This window comes from Myotis lucifugus, unplaced genomic scaffold (genome assembly GCF_000147115.1).
Source record: "Myotis lucifugus unplaced genomic scaffold, Myoluc2.0 scaffold_26, whole genome shotgun sequence".
Taxonomy (NCBI): domain Eukaryota; kingdom Metazoa; phylum Chordata; class Mammalia; order Chiroptera; family Vespertilionidae; genus Myotis; species Myotis lucifugus.
Window position 1 is genome coordinate 1,717,884 of NW_005871074.1, and position 20,775 is coordinate 1,738,658.

A 20,775-nucleotide genomic window follows, 5' to 3' on the forward strand; every position below is an offset into this window, starting at 1 on the left:
TTATTGTGATATTGCCAGGGATGTGATATGCAGGATGGTCTTAGGCGACTCCTGTGAAAGGGTCGTGTCTGAGCGCCAAAGGGGTCATGATCCACAGGTTGAGAACTGCTGCCTTAAAACAAAATTGAGATACGTTCTCCATTCTCAGTGAGCTCAGAGTGGATTATAGGAGACAGATACATAAATAAATAACTATATTATTTTCTGACAAGTGTTAGGGAAAGATTATGGCAGTTTAAGGACCAGTCTTTGATAATCTTTTTTTGTGTTTTTATTGCAAAAGTATTGTCCAAAGACAGAATAAAAGGAAAGGGTAAATCATTCTGGAGTATTGATATTTTGGAATCTCATTTTAAAATCTTGTTTAAGGAATGTCCCAAACTTTGTACTTTATAAAAATAGGATAATAATAATAATAATAGTCTCAAGAAATTCAGAATTAAATTTTATAATATTTTATGCTTCCTAGATTAAAAGTGCTACAGAGGTTGAGATATTCTTTTTATATGGTAATTGTTAACCTCAGAAGCTTTCTCAGCACCATTAGATCAGGGAACTCTTTCGCCTGTACCCAGCTGTCATTTGTGAGATAGCAATATGTGCTTTGTGTTAAAATGTAAATGCTAAAATTCCCTTGGGATTGAATATGTGATAACACATTTAAATCTTGAGAAATAGTTATCATGATTTCTTTGTGCACTGGAAACAAAAGATCCAAAAATTAAATTTTGGTATTCTAGACACATGATAGTATATAGGTTTTCCAAAGCTAATAACTGATCTGTAAGATTTTTCTTTTCTTTTTCTTTTTAATCCTCAGGAATATTTTGTCTTCCATTGTTGCTTGAGTTTGTTAAGAAATCATATGTAAAATTAAATTTAAGTGGGAAAATATTTTGTTACTGGAAGGCCTTTAACTTTTTTAGAAGGTATTTTACTTTTTTAAAGCACTTTTATCTTTCTTTTTAATTACTAAACAAGTACATATTTTTGTTTTAAAAAAATCAAATACCAAAGCAAGAATGCAAAACCAAGACTTTAAAGCCTTTACTCATTTCCTTATATTGTGCTACCTGGACCTATGTTAAAGTTACACCCACAGTTTTATAACAGAGTTGTCAGTTGTCACTATTGTAGCTATGCATGTAGGATAACTTAAAGCTACCTTAAATGCTTTCTACTGCCCTGAAGATCTGTATCAGAAAAAGCAAAGATATAAGTGGCTTTTTTTTTTTAAAGGCCTGATTTTAAGAAGAAAACTTTGAATTTGGGGGTTTCTTTAAGTAAGGATCCTTTTTTTATAAATGTTTTACAATATGAAAATATTAGCAATAGTATTTTTCTTACAGTAAAATAATATTTAGGTAAATTTTTAGAAAGACTATTTGTATTTACAATTGTTCCATACTTTATCACTGTACATGTTTGACTTTTTAAACATTTTTTTAAAAATCTCTTTTAAGAATAAATCTGAGGAGTATATACTGGCAGTGTATAATGTCTTAAATGTTGGATTCTTATGTTTACTAGTTTACAGACACCACAAAAATATCAAATAACGTGTATTTTACAAATGGTTCTGCTTTATTTTTTTCAAAACTGAAATTATACTCTGTTAATTATCCTAGCATTTAGAAAATTACTTTTATCATCACTTTGCCACTTGACAATTGGGATGTAAAGCTGGCACTATGTGGTAACTATTCACTAAATGTAGTCTAGGCCACATGAAGTTAATTGTTTTGTATCAGAAGATAGCATTTGGTGTATAATGTTTAGTTGTAAATTTTTTTCTGGAGGAAATACTTCTGGGCTCTTAGTAGTATTAGCTTGTGTAAATCATCCTTTGTTCTCAACTTGTACTGTTTGGTTTTTTGTGGTTTTTTTTTGCTTTCTACCATTTCCTCAAATTTATTGCATGCGTTTTACAGATTTTTATGTGCTTTCTAGTGATACTATTTAGTTTGCATAATTAGCATTCATATTAGAATGACTGCTTGGAAAATCTCATCTGTCTTGTTCTATACCCACTCTCCCTGGGAATTCATCCACTCTCATAGCTCAGCTACTTCTGCTTGGATGCTGCTACCAATTTTGCTGACTGACACTGTCATTAACTCTCTCCTAGATTAGTCCTGCACTCTTCTCTTCATGTCTGCTTGTCACTTGGTTTGCCCTCCCCCTCCAATGCATTATCTATAGAGTAACTAGACTGATCTTTCCAAAACTTTAGTCTTAAGTAATTTTCTGTTTCAGGGGTTTCCCATTGCTCTTATAATCTCCACCAATCACATAATATACTTAACCACTGAAATTTTTTGAGTTCCTCAATTGTACCATGTCCACTGGGTATTAATATGTGCTCTCCACACGACCCGGAATAAAGTTCCCCATTCTTTTGCCTCAATGATTTGTGTTTATGCTCGTCTCCTTTTGGAAGCAGTTCTGAGAATCTTCCCTGACCCCACTCCTTTCTACTCACCTCTGGAGTGGTTTGGTGTATGTCCTCTAACCTCTCATGCCATCCTGAACTTCCCTTTGTAGTCATCACATTTAATTGTATTTGTCTGCTTTCTCTAGTTGACTCCTCAGAAACTAGACTTTTCCCCCCTCATCCTTTGTCCTCCTACATAAAAATTATTTTATATATATTTCATTTAGGGACTTTCTGTTTTTAAGGAATAAGAAAACTCCTAAGGGCACAGTATGGAACCTTTCTTATGTCCATGCTATCCCTAGCACTTAACATGATGCCAGATACATGGCAGATGCTGACATTCTATGAATACCAGTGATGACCAAATTTGTGCCCAACTTTCACCTCTCCTGAATTCTAGACCCATTACCACTAGGGTATCAGGCACTTCAAATTCAATAAACCCAGACCTCAGATTCTTTCCCTCTCAGCTCCTCTCCTCTCCTCCCCTTCGATCTCCTCTCCTCTCTCTTCCTCACTCCCCTGTTTCCTTCCTTTCTTTCATCTGTCACTGACATTTCCAAACTGGAACTTTTGTACCCCTTGCTATCTATATCAGTCAATTATCAGATTCTATTAATTCTGCGGCCTAATAATTTTTGACACTCGCCCCTAACTCCATTTATTCACAGTTGCTTTATTTCAGGCCTCCTATTACTTTCTACCTTGTTAGTTACAGAGCCTTCTAATTTATTTGTTATTTGAATTTTAGCCATTTAAAAACTAAATATATTACCATTTTTAAAGCATTATAAATAATTTTTAATCTCAAAATGATTTTTAAAAATCCAGAAACTAGATATTTTTAATGTTTTGTCCTTCTAAATAAACAGTGTGTGTATATGTATTTATTTAGTTACTTCATTTTCAAAAATAAGAAATAAAAACTATTATTGAATCAACTATATACAAAATTTTTTATTTTATTTCTGTTTTACACATGAAGAAGCTGAGATACATAGGTAATATGACTTTCACAGTTTCATAAGATCCAAGGGTATAATCAGGGTTCCTGACTTCCTATTCAGGATTCTTAAAATCTGGATGGTCTCCTCATTATTAGCTGTAGATTGCTCAGAAATATTTCTTAAACTTAGAGGCTGTCAGAATATATAAAATGTGTGGAGTACTATGAACACAGTAATAGATAATACAGTATTTCGTAATTCTTTTGTATCTTGATATTTGAAGTAATACATAAAGAAAATAAATTGAAAATTGTATTAAATTCCCAGGCCCAAACAAAAAACAGGAAAAGTGAGAGTACATAAAAGTATATTAGAGCCTGTTTGAAAAGATGTTGCAGTATTTAAATTTAAGTAAATGAGCAAGTAGAAAAATCGCTATGGTTGTAGAGAACCTTTTAATTAAAATAATGTTATTTCTAATTTTTTAAAAGATGAGTTTTGATTTTTAAAAATTATTATATTAAGTTTTAATAGAGAACCTTTTAATTTGGTTCAAATTACAGAGTGGCAGAAATTAGTTGGGAAGAAACGATATTTTCCTTTTGAATACTGCATGTGTAGTGTATGAAATAGAGGGCGTAGATACTACCTTGGCATATTTCATTGCATCCAATGTAGCAAATTAGTTTTGACCCATTGCTAGCAGCTGCTTGGAATGAATATGGTCCATTGTCCTTTTAATTTCTACTAAAGTTTCTTCAAATAGTTCTTCAGGGAGGTTTTTCAACCTTTCCTATTAAAGAGAAATTTTGAGAGCTGCATCTTTAGCTAGTCTTTTTGATAGAATTGGAATTGAAAAGTTAGAACTTGAAAGGTGGACAAGATTTAAATAGGATAAAGAAGCATATTTTCGGTTATGAGGGATGTGAGCCCTGACATGTCTTCTGAGAATAGTGAGAGTGGTTCATGCTAGAAAGAAGAAGGAAATAAATGGAGAGATTAGGGTAGGGCTTGATTACTGAAGGCCTTTGTATGCATGCATATAAGCATAGCCAATGGACACAGCCAATGGACATAGCCAATGGACACAGACACTAGGGGGCTGACGGCATGTACTGGGCGGTGGAGATGGCCAGGGGGGAGGTCGATGGGGGAAAAAGGATACATATGTAATACTGTATGTAATACTTTAAACAATAAAAAAAAGTAGGAGAAAACAGGTGCATGGCACTGAAGTTAGAATTTACTCCTGAAGTGAGTGAATTGTCTCTCATTCAATTAGGAAATAGGAATTTTTGACACTTTAACTCAGTATGTTTTGTGTATGTTAACGTTCATTGTGTTTAAATCTAAACAAATACAGATTAAATGGTAAAGCAAGAATTATTTACCTGAAGGAGTGGGTGTGTTTTTCTTCTGTCTTCTAGTCTACGCCTTTACATCTTGCCGCAGGCTACAACAGAGTTCGGATAGTTCAGCTGCTGCTTCAGCATGGTGCTGATGTTCATGCAAAAGACAAAGGGTAGGTGTAGCAGTTTATTTCCTTTAATGGTTTTGCTCATGGATTGTTATGCTTTGTTTTCAACATCTTATATGCTGAAGTTGTTGAACACTAGGCCAAGAAAGTCATATAGACCATTTCTTTACAGCTTTTGTAGCATTTTAAGAATGTTTGCAACTTCGATTTTATTTTCATATACTACTTCTTATAATAGTTTCCTAAATTAGTTTAATTTTATTGAAATTCTATTATTTAAAATTTGTTTCAATTGCAATTATTATTTCTTAACTCAAGTTGTATTTCAGAAAGATAAGACAAATTGAAAATTATGATAATCTATTAATATAGCTATCATTTATCTGGAATGAAAAGATTATCTCTTATTAATAAACCAAAATCATAACTATACAGTATTCTAATTTGTTTTTTCCCTGATGAAATCTTGGACATCTGAACTTGGAAAACCTAAAAGATCCTTATGAAGGTTGATGTGGTGGGGGTTGGAGGGTTAGGGCAGAGGGACTAAGAAAGCAGTCACGTCATTTACTTTATGCGTAAGTGTATTTTGGAAAACTTTGTACGAGTTTTCTATCTAGTCTCCAGGGCCATATGAATCAAGTTTGCTGTCCTGTGTGATGGGCTAACATTTCTCATTATCCCACCTTAAGATCTAAAAGATAACTTGACCTTACTACCCAGGTAAATAGATTCATATTACACTCTTGTGATTGGCAGCATAAAGAAGAGAAGCCCTGGAGGAGGTTTCTTTCAGTTTGCCCCTTTCCATGTCAGGAAACATAGAAATGAATAAAGAACTCAGTGCTTGAGACAGTTACCCGAGGGGGAATCCATTCATTCCAAATCTGCTCTTTCCGTACTCTGTTCTCTCTCGCCTGCGCCAGGTTTTGTGCCATATGTGAATGGTGTCCCGATAGTATAGGGGTACAAATGCCTGATGCTCTTGTACATCTCTATTTCCTTGTGCATGTCTGAAAACAGATGGGTGTACAATAGGTGAGTCATCAAGAGAAGTACAGCACAAAAAAGGGGTTCTTTGACTCATGTAGAAAGATACTTTGAAATGCAAGTTATAGTAGTTTGGATATTTAATTCTTGTGCTGGTACTTACTTTGAAAATGAAACAAAAGAGTAGGAATTTTCAATTCTCTATCAATTAACATTTATTTAATGTAAACACTTCATATATAAAGCATGCAATTGTCAGCACATGTTCTTCATTTTGCCTAAATGCTTCTCTAATTGGTGTTTTTATCATTGTATTTAAGGATTGTATACACAAAATACAAGGGAAATACAAAAGGTTAAATTATCTGTGCTTTGAATCATCTTACTAAATACTTTAAAATATTTTTAACATAATTGTATTAGGATTTATTCGATTTTTGTTGCTTAGCACTTCTTGGATAAATGACTGTAAGTTGTTTGAAATTTCAGTATTTTACTTTGCCTTTTTTCATTTAGTGGACTTGTGCCTCTTCATAATGCATGTTCATATGGACATTATGAAGTCACAGAACTGCTACTAAAGGTAAAAGAAATAAAAAATAATGAATTTCATTTGCTCTTTTTAACTCGTCATGAGTTTTCATGTGTTTACTAATGAATAAGATTTTTAAGAAAAGCAGTTTTAAAATATTATCATTGCTTAAACTATTTATAAAAGCTGAAATTAAAATATTGTTGACATTTCAAAGAGTTGTAACTGAATTTTACAGTGAAATAAGTGTCTTCTGAGCTTTATTTAATCCAGCAAAATGATTACTGACCTAAAACTTTTTCTCTTAATTCAGCATGGAGCCTGTGTTAACGCCATGGATCTCTGGCAGTTTACTCCTCTGCATGAGGCTGCTTCCAAGAATCGTGTAGAAGTCTGCTCTCTGTTGCTTAGCCATGGTGCTGATCCTACACTGGTCAATTGCCATGGGAAAAGTGCTGTGGATATGGCGCCAACTCCTGAGCTCCGGGAGAGATTGACTTGTATGTATTTATATCCTGAAGTCAAAATTATTTGTTGCAGATTAGACTATCTCACTTTTGTTTAGTTATAAGGGCTGGTGTTTTGTCTAACTTGGATGATATGCTTCCATTCTTTCTCCCTCCCTCCCTCCCTCCCTCCCTCCCTCTCCCTCCCTTGGGGAGTTTATACTAGCTGTTCCTTCTGCTTTCAGCATTGCTTACTCCCCTTTCCTTGTCTTTATTTAAATACCACCTTTGTAGTGAGACTTTTCTTGATTATCCTATTTCAAATTCCTACACCATCACCACCTTAGCAATTTCTATCCCCTTTCTAACTTTTCTGTTGCACTAAATCACTTTTTAATATTGTAAATGATATCCCTATTTATTATACGTACACTAGTTTATAATCCTCATTTCTGACTTAAACTTGTCTTCATGATTCCACAGGAATCTTTTATTTATATACTATATATATTTTGTGTTTATTCAAGCCTAATTCTAATTCACAAGTTGAGGCTCCCCCCTCCCTTTTTGTAAAGGATGAGTCGATCAAAAACCATATATTGAATACCTACTATGTGCCATGCATTGGAAATACATCTGAATAAAACCAGAAAAATATCTCTGAGTTCTTAGAGCTTATATTCCTGTGCTGTTGGTAATAATAGATATCATCAAGTTTGCACAATTCTGTTTTACTGCTTTTGTGTGGTATAGCCAAAGTGAAATCACTTGCCCACATTTACATAAGATAATTTTTATGATTTGGTGGAAGTAATCTAAAATACTGATAATTTGAATTCAGTATGATTTTAATTCAGTTTAAATTTCTCTAGACTAATGGATAAGCCAAGCAAAACCATACTTTTTACTTGAAATCAGTTCTTAGTACATCACCTTACTTTGCAGTTGTCAGGATCCTACTCCTTACATATGACAGTTTATAATTCTCTCAGGTATCTTTCTATATGTCTGTTGGTCATCTGTGTCTTTGGAGAACAATTTTCAGCTTTTTGTTAACAAGTTGTCATATCAGAATACAAACCAACTTGTAAAATAGAAAATAAGATTATATGTTTTTAATAAATAAGGGTATTAGACTCTTATTTATGTAATTAATTTAGAAATCTCTTTTAAAAAATCTCTTACTTGCTTATAGCAATAATCATTACTTACATTTATTGGTGGAGGCAATAATGGTAGTACAGCACACAAAAATTCAGTCAGCCTATCCTTTCTCTTTCGTTACTTGAGTTTTCATTTAATATATGCTTTTATGTCAGTAAATGTTGGTCTGTTTTTTTTTTTAAGAGCTATAAAGTATTTCAGTGTATAAGTGTTCACAAATTATTTAACTAGTTTCCATTTGGTGGACAATTAGGTTGCTTGTTTGAAAACTTTCCTGGAGTGAGTATATTGGTATGTGTATCTTTATGAACTCTAGGAGTATAAGTATAAAAAGCCTTATTTCAGATCATACATAATTCATAATTTTTCATTAACCTACACCCTCATCTTTTGCACCTTCATTTAATGTATCACCATGCTGCTGATGTTGCTAAAGTAGAGGACTGTGTGAAGTTAATAATTGTCTTAATTCACAATTATGCTAATGATTTTTATAAATTTAAAAATTTTATTTCAACTATTATTTTATTAACAGATGAATTTAAAGGTCATTCTTTACTACAAGCAGCCAGAGAAGCAGACCTAGCCAAAGTTAAAAAAACACTTGCCTTGGAAATCATTAATTTCAAACAACCACAGTCTCATGAAACTGCACTGGTAAGATTTTATTGTTAATCCATTCTGTGGGTTGATAATTGCAGTGTAAGCACAAAATATGATTTTTATTTCAGAAACTTTAAGTAACTGTGGTATCTGAAGTGACAAGGATTTGCATTTTAATGGTTGCATTGATTTTTAATTTGGTTCAGGAGGCTGTTGCTTTCATGGGTGAGAGAATAGACTTGCTCAACCTTGATTTGGGAATTAATTTTACATTTGCCTTTACCCAACCATATTGTAACAAATCCACCTTTGTGGCCAGTGCTTTCATAAATATAAGATGTGATTTTTCTCTATAGAATCTTCTTTTTCTTGTGGTTACTAGATAAATATATTTGTTTTCTATAGAAGATTAGAATATTTTCAGAGATACTTCAATTATCCTTTTGAGTAATCGAATTTATTTTCTATGGAAGATTAAAGTATTTTCAAAGATATTTGCATTATTCTTTTGAGAAATCGCATTCAAAGAATTATTACATTCATTATAGAAAATGGTAAGAGTGTGCATTTTTTGTTCCAGACTGTACCAATTGTCTTTAATATTGAAACATTTGTGATGCCTCTATCACAGACCTCTAAATATACTTCAGTTAACATTCTCTCATATATCTGGCACAAAAATAGTGAAACTGTCATCAAAACATGTGGAAACATTAAAAGAGTTACCAAACTGAAATGGGCCAATTCTATGTACATCTAAATATATGGCTCTAAAGCAGGTTCAGAGACATTCATGCTACACAGCATTATTCCAGGTGATACTCAGAGTCACAGAATAACCTTGACCTGCTTTTTGTAGTATTCATTTTATTCATTAGAAATTAGTTTTTTACTTTTTAAATTTTAATGCAGACATTAATATAAAACAAAGATGAATATAAAACTTATATAAATATAGGATAAAACATAGAATTTCTGAGAATTCGTCTCCCTCTCAGCTCTTTGAGGTCTCTTACCTTCGTGCCTGCCCCTGGGCATAAAGCCTTATTTATTCTTCTGTAGTGCTAGGAGTACCTGTGTGAAAGAGTTGGAGAAATGATTTATGTGGCTGACGTTCTAATGAATTGAGAAATTTAGTTACAGATTTTTGTAGCTTTGGAGAGGCAGTAAATTTGGACTGGATAATTATTTATTGGCTATAGGAAAAGATGAAAGTATTTCTTAGTGCTTAACCAAGAGCATAATTTCATCTTGCTGCCAGGGTTATGTTTTGTCCTTCCAGTGTATTTAGGAGGAATTTTGATCATCTTCATAATGTAAAATGTATAAGTATATTTTGAGATAACAGTGTTCAGCACATTGCTATTTAATTCAGAAATCTACTTTTAAATAGAAGTTCATTTTATTGACTTTTATTTACTTTACAGCACTGTGCTGTGGCCTCCCTGCATCCCAAACGAAAGCAAGTGACAGAATTGTTACTTAGAAAAGGAGCAAATGTTAATGAAAAAAATAAAGAGTAAGTGTAATTGCAGTTGTTGTTCAATTCCTAAAGGGGAAATGCAATAAAAGTTAGTAAATCACCTCTTCCTTTTCCCCTCTCCATAGTTTCATGACTCCACTGCATGTTGCGGCAGAAAGAGCTCACAATGATGTCATGGAAGTTCTGCATAAACACGGAGCAAAGGTAAGGCACACACCTGAAATGAAGTGCCAGACTTGGCATTGAGTAGCTAGCTGCTCTTAATTAAGACTGTTAATTTCTTCAGGAAAATCAGAGAGAAAGTAATGTTATAAGACTGTTAGCATGTATTTGAATTCATTGAGTCTCCTTTAAAAGCTGATTTAAGTCTTGTTCCTAGTAAAAATAATTTGTGTTTTATTGTAATTTACTGTTATTCTCTTATAAAGTAATAGAATGTAACTGCAGTCTTATCATTTGAAATATATTTCAGCTTTACATTGTTTTAAGTTAATACTGGAATTAATATATTTTATAGTTAACATCAGTGATGGTTTACGGGAATGAGAGTCAAAATATCGCCCACTTATTTTAAAGAATATCTATATTCCTTCACACTCATACTGGTAATTTTTTTCAAATAACCTCAACACTAAAGAATTTTAATTTATTAAAATACTAATCTTTATTTAAGAATAAAGAATTTGAAATGTATTAATACTTAGTACACAGGTTATTGCAGGCAACCTCATTAGGTCCATGTGTCGACCTGAGTCACGTCTACGCCCAAAGTGTTTCCTAAGGCAAAATGGGAGCTTGAGAGGGAGGGATTGACAGGGAGGCCACAGCACAGTGCTGTAAAGTGAATAAAAGTCAATGAAATAAACTTCTATTTTAAAGTAGATTTCTGAATTAAATAGCAATGTGCCGAACATTATTATCTCAAAATATACTTATATATTTTACATTATGAAGATGATCAAAATTCCTCCTAAATACACTGGTAGTACATAACATAACCCAGACAGGGAAAAACTCACTCATCTGTTCACTTTCAGCATGTTGTGACATTGTACTTTACATGTGTCCTAATCAGTACATTAGGACATTATCCTAAACCAGTGGTTCTCAACCTTCCTAATGCCGCGACCCTTTAATACAGTTCCTCATGTTGTGGTGACCCCCAATTTCATTGTTACAAATTGAACATAATTAAAGCGTAGTGATTAATCACAAAAACAATATGTAATTATATATGTGTTTTCCGATGGTCTTAGGTGACCCCTGTGAAAGGGTCGTTCGACCCTCAAAGGCAGGGGTCCTCAAACTACGGCCCGCGGGCCACATGCAAATACAAATATTGTATTTGTTCCCGTTTTGTTTTTTTACTTCAAAATAAGATATGTGCAGGGTGCATAGGAATTTGTTCATAGTTTTTTTTTAAACTATAGTCCGGCCCTCCAACGGTCTGAGGGACAGTGAACTGGCCCCCTATTTAAAACGTTTGAGGACCCCTGCTCAAAGGGGTCACAACCCACAGGTTGAGAACTGCTGCTCTATTGTATGTTCATTAACGCCTGTTAATTTCTTTTTTTGTACCCTTTCACTACAAGGTGTCTTTATTTGGGGGGGGGGGGAGTGGGGGGGGATACACATTGTCACTCTAGCTAAAGGAATACAGAGACTAGTGTCAACTCTCAGGTACTTAAAATCAGGTTAAGATTTAGACATACATATGTTTTCTTAATTAAAGTAGAGTTACAATGTGAGTTAATAGTAAATGCTTGATTACAGAAATGTCACGGAACAGTTCATGATTACCTGCCAAATGAGTGATATGGACAGTGATAGCTTCAAATTTAGTAGAGAAATGAACACAGCCTCTAGGTTAGCTCTTTGAGACTAGATTATTTCACACTGAAAGATTCCCCTTAGCCAGTTCCTTATAGTCTGCTTGCTGGTTTCCAGGACTGTTTTGGCATGTTTGAATCATAATTTTATGTCCTATACATTTTAAGCCAAATACCATTGAAATTTCTATCATCCAATTAGCCTCTTTAGGAAAATTATTATTACTACTCAGATAGAAATAAAGATATATACCTCAGGTTGCTATCTGTAGATACAGCAAGGAGGCGGGGAGGGAATCTGTTTCGCCTCTAAAACTGCCAGATGTCTGTTATTTTTCTGACACCTTATACAGTTGGAGAATAACACATTAAATGTAACATTTTTCTTATTTGAGGCAGTTTCTGTACTTTAGTGAAAATAGCCTTTTTAGTGCTGAAGAGTAAGCATTTCTGATGGCATCCTCTATCATATCCTAATAGTGGATACTTTGATAGAGGAAAATAGAGAGGACTGGGTCTAAAAAAGACTTGATCAGAAAAACTGATTTAACATTCCCAGACTTCTTCAAAAAGTATGTATGTTGGTAGTTCCAAATAATATTAAGAATTAAAGTTTTATGTCTTTAAAATATGGAGAGTAAATTAATGATGATGTATATTAAATGAATCTGTCAAATATATATTTTAGATTGAAAACAAATTCTGGACAGCAGTATATACATACATTTTAATTTGAAAGCTCTAGAAGAATTCTTGTGAGTGGCGATCTCATTTATTTGATAATTCAGCTTGATCACCATTGAGGCAATTATATATATATAATACTAAACTGTATTTCTTTGTTTCTTTAAGAGTTTGATTCTTATATATAAAGAATATTTTAAATGTTATTAAGCCCAAGTTTTTTGCCTCAGTGAATAATTGTCAGTGTGTGAGTCAGAATTGTCAAAGCCAAGAATACAAAACACAGTGTTGTCTCGGAGATCTTCCAGGTCATAGGCTATATTCTGTCCTTGAGTTGGCCTTCTTTTAGTGCTTCCAGTATTGCTATTGCTATTGTGGGTGGCATGCATGAGTCATTTAATCTTCTATATTTCTCCAACAATAGAGTGAATTACTATCACTTGTCATTTATCTTATAGAATGATGAGATTAGAATAATAAATCCAGACTTAGGAGAGCCTCCTTTAAACAATTCTCTGGGATCACAGTGAAATAAAGTTACACTAGCTCCAAAATATCACTCTTCTTCACTGGGAAATGGAATTAGAGCAGTAACACAAATCCTTCCAGATTGTCCTTTTAAAAATCGGGGGATGGAGATTGATCTGTAGCCATGTAAAACAGTTACTGCTGCCCTCTGAAAACAACGTATACTTACTGTGGATGGCAAGCACATTTTGCTCTTCTGTGTGTTGGGCCACTTCAGAAAATATGGAATAAAAAATGAGGTTGGCCACTTTTTAGAGATCCCTGATTATATTCCATGACTGAACAAAAGGATAAACAAATGTAGCACATTAGCAGTATTGATAAAGTTAAATATAAAAGGAAGTTGGGAACCTTAAATTTTTTTCAGCCGAAACCAATTTGGCTCAGTGGATAGAGCGTCGGCCTGAGGACTGAAAGGTCCCGGGTTCAATTCCGGTCAAGGGCATCAAGGGCATGTACCTGGGTTGCGGGCACATCCCCAGTAGGAGATGTGCGGGAGGCAGCTGATCGATGTTTCTCTCTCATCGATGTTTCTAACTCTCTATCTCTCTCCCTTCCTCTCTGTAAAAAATCAGTAAAATATATATTTAAAAAAAAAAAATTTTTCAATTTTGAATCAATTTAAAGATCTGTAATGGCTCAAGCAGATAGTTGATTTTTCATCCAGTAGTCATTTTTCCCTTTCTTCCTTGCTTCAGAACAGGGGTCAGCAAACATTTTTTTAAAATTCCAAATAGCAAATATTTAGGCTTTGTAGGCCAAGAGACAAAATTGATGATTTTATGTAGATATTTATATAGCCACTTAAAATATAATCATTAAAAAAATGTGAAAACCATTCTTAGTTTCCAGGCAGTATAGAATAGCCCCCTGATGGAAATTGACCTGCGGATCCTATAGAACTTTTTTTTTTTTTTTTGCATGTATCGAAGCTTCAGGGAAGGCTGGATCTGAAACAACTTTAGTAATTTCATTCTCCTTGCTAGTGACTGGTGTAGACATGAGTTTAGGAAACATTTCTGGCCCCAACCATAAAGAGAAGTCTGCTGGGAAAGGTTTCTTCTCTTTTAAAATAGATGTAAAAAATTTGCCTTTTGGCCTTGGATGAGAATGTATGGAGTGATGCATGGAGCTGCCAGTCATATTTTGACAATAGAGGGGTAAGCCTGGAGTCCTAAGATTGGTGGACCTGAGAAATTTGACATTTGTACCTAGTGAGAAATAATTCTTCCTCACAAAAACCCTTATAGAATGTTTAATATTTTCCTGTTTTCCATTGTTATTCTTTCTAAGTGTGTTGTACTAAGTATCACCAAATTGTTCTAGCTTTGTTGTTCTACTTGTTTCTATGGAATGAGTGCTTCTGTTACATTACTCGCTAATACCTTCCAGTGACTTCTTATAGTGCCTCCACTATGTTGTCTGATAAAGCACTCCACAGATACTGTTTTGTTACTAATACCATTTAGAATTTGAGGGAAGAATTATAATATTCTTTCATAACAAAAAAATGCATACATTTACTAAAGCGAAGAATTTGTGTTATTCTGGTCTGACTTACTTTGTCTAAGAAAATTGGGCTTTCTGAAATATTAGAATATGATACTACTTATAGAAATTAGTAAATGCCTTATATATAAATATAGGAATGAGGACATAGAGCTTCAGTATATGATCAAGTTTTTAGCTTAGGGTTACAAATCAATTCTCATCAAATGGTTGGAATTGTTTTAGCTAAAAAGTTCCTTTTATAAGTTAATTCTAGTAACCATTTACATGTTGTTCTATTTTTATTTTTCATTCATTCAGAAGGCATTTCTGAAGCTCCAGCTATGTTCTTAGGGAGGGTGAAAGTGCAGGGAAAAGTAACATTGCAGATTGTCATAATCATTGCTTCTAAATAGCTGACAATTTACAAAAAGCATCTAACACAGAGCCTAGTAGTTGTGTTAGTTGCATCCCTTTCTTACGTGAATTCTTAGGAGATGAACAACTAGTTCTGATTTTGATAGGTATATATGAAGGGAAGGAATGTGAAGCAGAGAGAATAGCATGGTAGAGAAATGAGAACACAGAATACACAGTAGAGTTGCACTCGGGGCCACCCCTTTCAAAACATGGAGAGAAAGAAGAGGAACAAGAAATATTAATTTAAAGAATTTTAATGAGTGGTGATTTTTGGCTAGTGTTTCACTCCATGAGTGCATGCCCATGAATAAGTGAGATAATAGAAGTGAATCTACTATTTTCTATATTACGCTCAGCTTCACCATACATATTTATAGAGAGGACCTCTTATTACACATAGACTGTTTTTAATGTTTAAGATACTTTCTATACTTTATCTGATAGTTAGTCAATCTGCTCAGACACTGGAGGTAAGCTAGCTAGTGTTAGATTTACCAGGAAACTTTACATCTGTCTCTCCTATTGTATTGCTACGGTGTTTTTAAGGATAATCTTGACCAAAGGCATATTTACTTTTGGCAGTGACTTTAGAAACTAACTTTCATAAAGTAGATAGGGCTTCTCATAATCTGATAAAGCTAGAGCATAGCCATATCAGACGGTGATGGAAAAATACAGAAAGCAAGGTGGTACAAAAGTAAATTGTGGGTTGCCTTAAATGATGGTCAGGGGTTCATTCAAGTTTATTTGAATAAGTCGCTAAGCTGAGGAATAACTTGGTAAGATCAGTATTTTGGAGTAATAATTCTCAAACCATGTTCCCATGATTTAATAAGCTGCATTGAGGATTTTCATAACTATAATTGAAGAATTTAGTGGGTTTCTTACCTAATTTCCAGAAAAATATTAGTGATTAGAATATTCTCAAATTTAAGTTTTTCTCCTGTGGTGAAGAAATAATAAAGAAATATTCATAGGAAAAAAATCAAGAAGTTTACTTTGGCAGCTTGTGTTTTCCATCAGTACATGCTAATGGCTGTACTTTTATGCTGTCTATGTATAATCAGTCATTTTTCTGATGGCAAAGTTGCTGTAATTAAATATGTCAGTATTTCATGGCGAATTTGTAAATCACCATTAAGAATCTAGATGAACCCTTGCTTAACCAAGCGTGACGGCCTTACTTGTAACGATGCAAGACTGGAGACAGGGAGACTCATTGTCTTAAATCCTTTTTTTCTTACTCATGCATTTGGTAGGTGTGCACAAATGTTTTGAATAACCAGCAAGCAGATATTTGATAATTTACTATGCACCATTAACAGGAGCTTTATAGAGGACCCAGAAAACCTAATATAGTCCATATTGTCAATAACCTTAGTTTTACTTGGGAAGCAAACTATCACGATGTTATAATATTTCAGATAGCACTGACTTGACATAGGTGTTCAGAAAGAAATTATCGAGGCTTCAAATATTCAAGGAGGGCTTCTTAGAAGAGTGGGACTTTCACTGGATCTCATAATCCAGAGCAGCAGAAAGAAGGGCTTTTCTCTGAAGTAGCAATATGTACAATGAACATGGACTTGGGCTGACTGGAGTAGAAGGTATTTACATGGCATCCTGGAAAACAGCTTAGGACCAGTAAGGTTTGATCAAATCATGAACATGGTCCAGAAGTTTAATATCCTAGCTTTAAAATTAACTAAATTATTATTTTTTACAACTCTTCAAACCTTTAGAAATGGAACATGTAAATCTTTGAATTATTATTCTTTTTGTTAAATGTGTTTGTAATTCAACTAGGGCATGTTATTATAATTATTTACTAAAATTAGAAAAAAATGTAATGAATCACTTTAACTGTCTTTGTTTACATATTCTGTTGTTTTTATATCTGAGAACAAGTTTGATAAAACATATTCATCCAGAAGTATTTAATGTACGTCTTTAATGTGATAGGCAGCGGATATCGGACAAAGTCCTGGCCATATTCTAGTGTTGAGGGGAATGGCAGGGAGTAGAAGATGGACAGAAAGATGGTCATTTAGGGAAAGAATAGGTTTGTTATGATTTTCAGTAAGGTGATCAGAGAAAGAAGATGATATTTCTACAGAACCAATGAGCAAAGTTAATATAGAATTATCTTTGGCATTTTTCAAAAGCTACGTCAATTGCATTTTCTCATTTGAAATTATTTGCTTGAATAAAAGGGAACAAAATTAGATGTTCGATTTCATGTGCCCACCAATGATTTTTCAGATGAATGCGCTGGACACTCTTGGTCAGACTGCTTTGCATAGAGCTGCCCTCGCAGGTCACCTGCAGACCTGCCGCCTACTGCTGAGTTATGGCTCTGACCCCTCCATCATCTCCTTACAAGGCTTTACTGCAGCGCAGATGGGAAACGAAGCAGTGCAGCAGATCCTGAGTGGTGAGTTCAAATAGCTAACCATTGCATTATTCTCTCTCTCCCATGTCCCATCCACTAATGAACACAGACAAACTTTGTACCTCCTGTTTTTAGCAGCTCCTTGGAATGTTTATTTGTTTGAATATTTTTGCTGCCTTTCCTTTCTTATAGTTTAGCCAGTGGCTCTCTCTGTCAGCTTTTTTGGTGAGGGAAGTAGGTATCATGAGAAAAAGGTTTAAATTAAAAACCTGACTTGTGTGTTACAATCAAAAGTTAGTTAAAACAGTGTGGAATTATGGTAGCTCTAAAATCTGTCAATAGAGAAAATTTCAGGTCATTCATATGGTTAGGATCTTTAATTAATTGTTCTTACAAATGTTATATTCTGACCTGTGTTTTGTAATTTAACTTCATTGCACTTTTCTGAAATTATCTTGTGTTTTCCTGGCTTAACTTAAATTATAATTATAAAACCTGGCTGAGTATTAACAGTGCCCACCTAGTACAGTGTTTGATACTTTAAGTGCTTAGTTTATTGAGGAAGAATATACATAAAAGACTGATACAAAAATAGACACTAGTTCCCAAAACCCCAAAATTAGACAAAATAACACAATTCATCTACTGAAAAATGACGAAATTGCTACAAAAGAAATTTCATATACCTGACCCTTATTTCTCATTTCTTTAATTTTGACTGTGGAGTTTATCTGCTCCAGAATAACATAACAAAGTGGAAGAGTAAAATGGGGAAAGCAACAGACTAGAACTCAGAAGTCCTAGTTCTTGTTCTTACCTACAGCCCAGTCCTTTACTCCATCAGGTGCAGGACCCCCTTTTTATAATGAATATTTTGTAATATCCCTTTTACTATCCAGAAGTTAATTCATAAATAATATGGTCTAACTATATGGATACCTTCCAAAAATCTATACTATTAAATGTCCTAACTATAACATTAAAAAAAAATGACGGTAAGTTTTAATTATAAACTACTGGCAATATTTATGTCAAAATTAATGTCAGATTAAAGAAAATAAGCAGTTTTTTATAAATGAGCATTTTAAAATTGTTTTAGAAGATTGGACCTTTCTTTCTAAACCTACTTTATCCAATTGTTAGTCACTAGCTACATGTGGCTAAATTTAAATTAGTTAAAATTAAAATTAAAATTTAAATCATTTATTAGTTGTACTAACCACATTTCAGACACTCAGTAGCAGGGGTCCTCAAACTACGGCCCGCGGGCCACATGCGGCCCGCCGAAAACATTTATCCGGCCTGCTGGGTGTTTTTGCCGCCGCTGTGTGCATAGGAATTTGTTCATAGTTTTTTTTTAAACTATAGTCCGGCCCTCCAACGGTCTGAGGGACAGTGAACTGGCCCCCTGTTTAAAAAGTTTGAGGACCCCTGCTCAATAGCCACACATGGCTGGTGGCTACTGTATTAAACAGCACAGATAGAGTATTACTAGCATCACAGACAGTTCTTTTGAACAGATCTTAACTTAAATTCTTCTGATTATATATTCCATTGTGGTTATTGCATCGCTTTTACCTAATCCTTTACAAAAGTAAGGATTTGGGGAATTAATGATAGCTAAATTACAATTGAAATCCCCATTTGCATTTATTTGCATTTTGAAATAAGCCATTCAGACCTATTGCCAGTTTTGTAGTCCAATACTAAACAACAAGTCTACAGGAGACTTTTTAAAATAACCAACGGCCTTTTAGGCTTTGAAACTTTAGCTTTTTTTAACATAGTATAGTGGATATTTGACATTATTTTTTTTTTCTTTATGGATTAACATATTACATATGTGTCCTTATTTAGCTTTTTGTTTGTTTGTTTTTTCATTTTGGTGAGACAGAAAGAATTAGGGTTTCTAAAAAAATTAGAAACCAATCTCTAGCCTTTGACCCTAGGTGAAATATTTATTTTCAGCCTCTTCGAAGTCAGTGTGCTTATAAAGGAATTTTATTAATACAGTATTTTGATATCAGCTAGTCTTCTTTGACTATATTTCCTTTTTAACTTCAAATTGTGCATCTCTTTGTATAAAGGTCCTGGGCTGTGTGTGTGTGTGTGTGTGTGTGTGTGTGTGTCCTTTCAGCTAATACTTTGTTCACATTATTTCTAAAAATGAATCTAAGCCTGTTCAGGATTTATAATGGATGCATTATTTGTATAGTAATTAACCAATATCTTTAAATAACTCTATTCTTTGATTAGGACTAAGTCTTTCTCATAGTTTTCAGAAGCATCTGAGGCCCGGTACACGAAATTTCATGCACTGGGGGGGGCGGGGGGGGGTGTCCCTCAGCCTGGCCTGCACCCTCTCGCAGTCTGGGACCCCTCGCTCCTTACTGCCGCTGTGCTCGCCAGCCATGAGCCCGGCTTCCTGCATTGAGTGCCTGCCCCCTGGTGGTCAGTGCAGGTCAGAGACCGGTCGTTCTGCCATTCGGTCAATTTGCATATTAGGGTTTTATTATATAGGATAACAATTTTTGTGTGATTGTAAAATTATACCTTTTATAAATCAGTCTGCATCAAGACAGGTATGCCAATTTCAAATCATTTTTAGAATTTAAAAATTCAACCATAGTAATTGTATCCTTCAAATGCTAGAATCTGAAAATATCTGAAGTTCTAACTCTATGTACATAAACAGTTGTCATTTTATTCTGTTGAAATGATAAACTAAAAATATTATCTATAGATTCCCTAAGGTTATTTCAATGAGTTTTACCAACTACCAGAATCACTATCATTGGGACATAATATGCGCACCTTAAATGCAGCAATGTCATGCACAGTTAGAATGGAGGCAAATGAGATGTGAAAGACAGAATAAGGGAAGCCAAAGGGTTAAGATTTGACATCATTGACCCAACATAGAATAGCATGGAAGTCAATTCAGCAGATGCCTTCTGAATGATCTCCCTGTAAAAAGGACTATAAAAATGAGCAAAACCTAATTCCCTTCCTCAACGCTTCCTAACTAACAAATGTAATAATCTCTCTCTTAAAGAAAAATAATTTTTGATATCTCAAAAATGTACTTTATTAGATGAAATATTCCATTCTTTCCTCCCTTTAATCTTAACATTTTATCTGCTATTATTATTATGACTAAATAAATGCAGTTTGTCTTCCGTTAAAGAGTTCTCATAACTCACTCTCTAAAAATCTTTTTCCTGAACGAAGCACTTAGAGTAGAAAGAGAAGTATTTCTTCTGAAATCTAAAACCTTTTTTTTGCATCAATAGATCTTCCCATTTGCACAGTGGACTGAATAAAGATGTCTCTAATCATAAAGTAATGCAATCTT

At 34.0% G+C, this 20,775-nt stretch overlaps 1 protein-coding gene across 1 annotated transcript in view; it reads left to right on the forward strand.

Moving 5' to 3' along the window:
• Window positions 1-20,775, forward strand: part of TNKS (tankyrase) — a 147,165-nt gene that overhangs the window by 90,895 nt on the left and 35,495 nt on the right. Inside the window, 7 exon segments of the mRNA XM_006086172.3 lie at window positions 4,812-4,906; window positions 6,368-6,434; window positions 6,697-6,883; window positions 8,529-8,650; window positions 10,024-10,115; window positions 10,205-10,283; window positions 17,291-17,462. Of these exon segments, the coding sequence (XP_006086234.1) occupies window positions 4,812-4,906; window positions 6,368-6,434; window positions 6,697-6,883; window positions 8,529-8,650; window positions 10,024-10,115; window positions 10,205-10,283; window positions 17,291-17,462 (814 nt within the window).